The sequence below is a fragment of the Octopus bimaculoides genome, chromosome 24, assembly GCF_001194135.2.
Source record: "Octopus bimaculoides isolate UCB-OBI-ISO-001 chromosome 24, ASM119413v2, whole genome shotgun sequence".
NCBI classification, from domain to species: domain Eukaryota; kingdom Metazoa; phylum Mollusca; class Cephalopoda; order Octopoda; family Octopodidae; genus Octopus; species Octopus bimaculoides.
Window position 1 is genome coordinate 10,580,195 of NC_069004.1, and position 3,589 is coordinate 10,583,783.

Consider the following 3,589-nt stretch of genomic DNA (forward strand, 5'->3'; position numbering starts at 1 on the left):
AAATAAATTACAACAGCAACAGCAAACTATACACAACTGCTGTTTTTAAACATGATGGACACAATTGATGAATGCAGTTCTGCAGAAATTCAACAGCTGTTTGGGAAACACATTTAAATAGATGTCACGAAATATTCCAAGTAACGGGGAGAAGAATGACAGAAATTTTTCTATAGAAGTATGATAGAAAAGTTTTCAGTTTCTGTTGTTGTAATTTTGTATACTGTCATCATCATCATCATCGTTGTTTAACGTCCGCTTTCCATGCTAGCATGGGTTGGACGATTTGACTGAAGTTACAACTTGGTCCTTCGAAGACACAGCTTCCCAGGGGAATTATCTTCTTGCATGTAAAAGTACTCTATCGCACACCCTCACTACCTCCGTGAACTTATCCACCCATTTCTCTGTAAGAAGTATGCCCACATCCCCTATTCCATCACTATTACCTTCCCAGAAGAGTTTATACCTATGTACTTTGCTTGTGAGGACTCTGGCTGAAGCTCTTCTCCACCTTACCTCTTGTACACAACATATATCAATAGAGCTCTGTTCAAGCATCTCTACAATCTCGCTAGACCTACCTTTCAATGTGCCTACATTTATAGTACCGACTCTGAAAACTGGGAAAGAAATATGGGAGGTAACACAGGAAGGAGAGATGTTATTCAGCACCTGAAAAGAAGGTTCCCATGATCATTTGGTAATAGGTATTATAATAGTTGTTCGTATGTATGTATATATATATATATATATATATATATATAGATATGTATGTGTGTGTATATATATATATATGTACATACGTGTGTGTGTTTGTGTATACACAAACATATATTATGTGTCTAATATTTTCAACCAAGATGTTACATCTTATTCTTCAAGTGCTTCACTTCTGTGTTTGCTCATATATTTACTATATTGCTGATAATTTATTAATGATTCCCCCCATTGTGTTGATGTGTCATTTTCTATCATTAATAAAACTGATGTCATTTTTGCTGACACGATATGCTAGTTTCGCCATGATAGATCACTGACCACTACACATATATTGTTTTTCTCTCCTTGTTTCTTTCTGTGTTCCTTTCTGTTAAAGAGCGTAGGCTCGAAACGTTAAAGACTTTCTCTATTCCCGAGCGTTATACTAATACATCCATTTGTTGTTTACACCACCTGTCTTCGTCTGTTGTTTTTTCTTGAATTCTCCCATATATATATATATATATAAATCTGTGGTTGCACAGACATACACTACATACCGACACACATCCATCACATATATCTAAAAAAATTGTAACTTGAAATGATGAAAAAAAAATCATGTTATGCATGTCCTATGTATGTGTTCACGCCCATCGTTTTCTTACCCACATTGAATTCCGATATAATCGAAATCTACCCCATTTGAAAAGTATTTGTAGAAAATTTCTTTGAAAAATATCCATTTTTCTGAAAATTATGAGAGAACAAAGTCGGGGGTTGGGGGGGACACTTAAATAGTTATGCCTACAGGGCACTGAAACACTCTCCTTCCTAATTTAGAAAAATTACACACATACATGTATGTGTGTGTATATAGAATTTCAGCAGCAGACAGTTACAACAGTGAGATAGTCTCAGCAGCAACAGGTGGGATACTATTTCGTTTGGTGACATGTTTAAACTAAACACCGGTCTATATATTTATGGCGGTATTTGCGGCGTGATTCGATAATTCAGAATTATTTTTATCCCTGCTGTTTGTCTTCTTTTTTTAAAATGTCTCCTAGCTTAAAACTATTTATTGCTTTAATTGTCAATTCGGCTTTGCTAATCGGAGTACTGGATGTAATATTCAACGTGGAGCGTAATGGTTGTGAAATGACATATATGTATGAAAACCCAGAATATATTGTGAGTTGTGTTTATTTTTGTTTTCTCTTAAGAGACATGTTTAAAAGTTTTGTCAGCTGTAGAAAGGCTTGGCGATGACATGCTTTATATCTTCTGTTTGTAGTCTATACGTTTTATTTAACGTCGCTTTTTTTCTTTTTAATACAAATTTAGAGCCAAGTCGTGAAACACTCTTAGTGCTTATTAAACTCCAAATTTATAAATTCGACTTCAATAGGCGCAGGAGTGGGTGTGTGGTAAGTAGATTGCTTACCAACCACATGGTTCCGGGTTCAGTCCCACTGCGTGGCACCTTGGGCAAGTGTCTTGTACTATAGCCTCGGGCCGACCAAAGCTTTGAGAGTGGATTTGGTAGACGGAAACTGAAAGAAGCCCGTCGTATGTATATATATATATGTGTATGTTTGTGTGTCTGTGTTTGTCCCCCCAACATCGCTTGACAACCGATGCTGGTGTGTTTAGGTCCCCGTAACTTAGCGGTTCGGCAAAAAGAGACCGATAGAATAAGTACTAGGCTTACAAAGAATAAGTCCCGGGGTCGAGTTGATTCGACTAAAGGCGGTGCTCCAGCATGGCCGCAGTCAAATGACTGAAACAAGTAAAAGAATAAACACACGGCAATAAATCCAAATCTTATTGATTATTCATTTTATTTTATGTCACAGTTTATGAACGATAGTGTCGTTTAGCGAGGTTGCCAATAAGTCCTGTCAGTGATTTATTATTTATTACTTTTCCTTAATATATTTTCCATAACGAAATTAATAACAAGACCAAAAATTCCTTTTTGCATTATTTACAATAACCAACTGTTGGACCGTGAACGACCTGTGTGACAGTTCTTTCGTTTCAGTCTTTTTCGTCTTATTAACTGTTGCATCTTCAATCCAGTTATTTTCAGTTTTGTTTTTCTACTTCCTCTTGAACTTTTCCCCAATGACCAGTTATTCTTTAAAGACCATCTGTCCTTATGACATGACCAAAATATATAATAACCCTTTGCTTGTCCACATCTTTTACTGGACTCTATCCAATTCTGATTTGGTCGAGCACTAACTGATTTATCTTATCTTTCAGAAGTTAATTCTTAGTAGTCTTTTATCATCAATTTATTAATGTTCAGTTAAATTTTCGTGTAGTTTACAAGTTCGATCTGAAACCACGCCGTTTCTGGTTCAGTCCCACTCTGGCTAATATGGACAAGTGTCTTTTACTATAGTCCTGGGCCGACCTTCAGAGTGAATTTGTTAGACGGAAACTGTGGAAGACCGTCCTGTATTTATAAGGTGTGTAAAATTTACCGTAAGATCGTCAGGTGTATAAAGTTTACCGTTTATACCTCTCTACAACCTTCGTGTACATATTTTATCTTTTACTTGTTTCAGTCGTCGGACTGCGGCCATACTGGAGCACCGCCATGCAGAACTTAGTCGAACAAATTCCTCTCTGTATTTATCTTTTTATCTAAAAGCCTGGTGCTTATACTGTCGGCCCTTTGGCCGAACCGCATATTTGTGGTACCATAAACAAACCAACACCAGTTGGTGATGCATAACAAACATAAAGACACACACACACACACACACATATACACTCACATAAATGACGGACTCCTTTCAGTTTCCGTCTACAAAATCCACTCGCAAGGCTTTGGTCGGCCTGAGACCTATAGGGAACACACTCCCACGGTGCC

The 3,589-nt window shown here is 37.1% G+C and overlaps 1 protein-coding gene across 1 annotated transcript in view; it reads left to right on the forward strand.

Moving 5' to 3' along the window:
• The first annotated feature begins 1,679 nt into the window (after window positions 1–1,679).
• LOC106877853 (GPI inositol-deacylase) overlaps window positions 1,680–3,589 on the forward strand; it is a 51,754-nt gene continuing 49,844 nt past the window's right edge. The window contains exon 1 of the mRNA XM_052976513.1: window positions 1,680–1,896. Coding sequence (XP_052832473.1) covers window positions 1,762–1,896 — 135 coding nt within the window. The 5' untranslated portion in view covers window positions 1,680–1,761. The remainder of the gene's footprint in view (window positions 1,897–3,589) is intronic.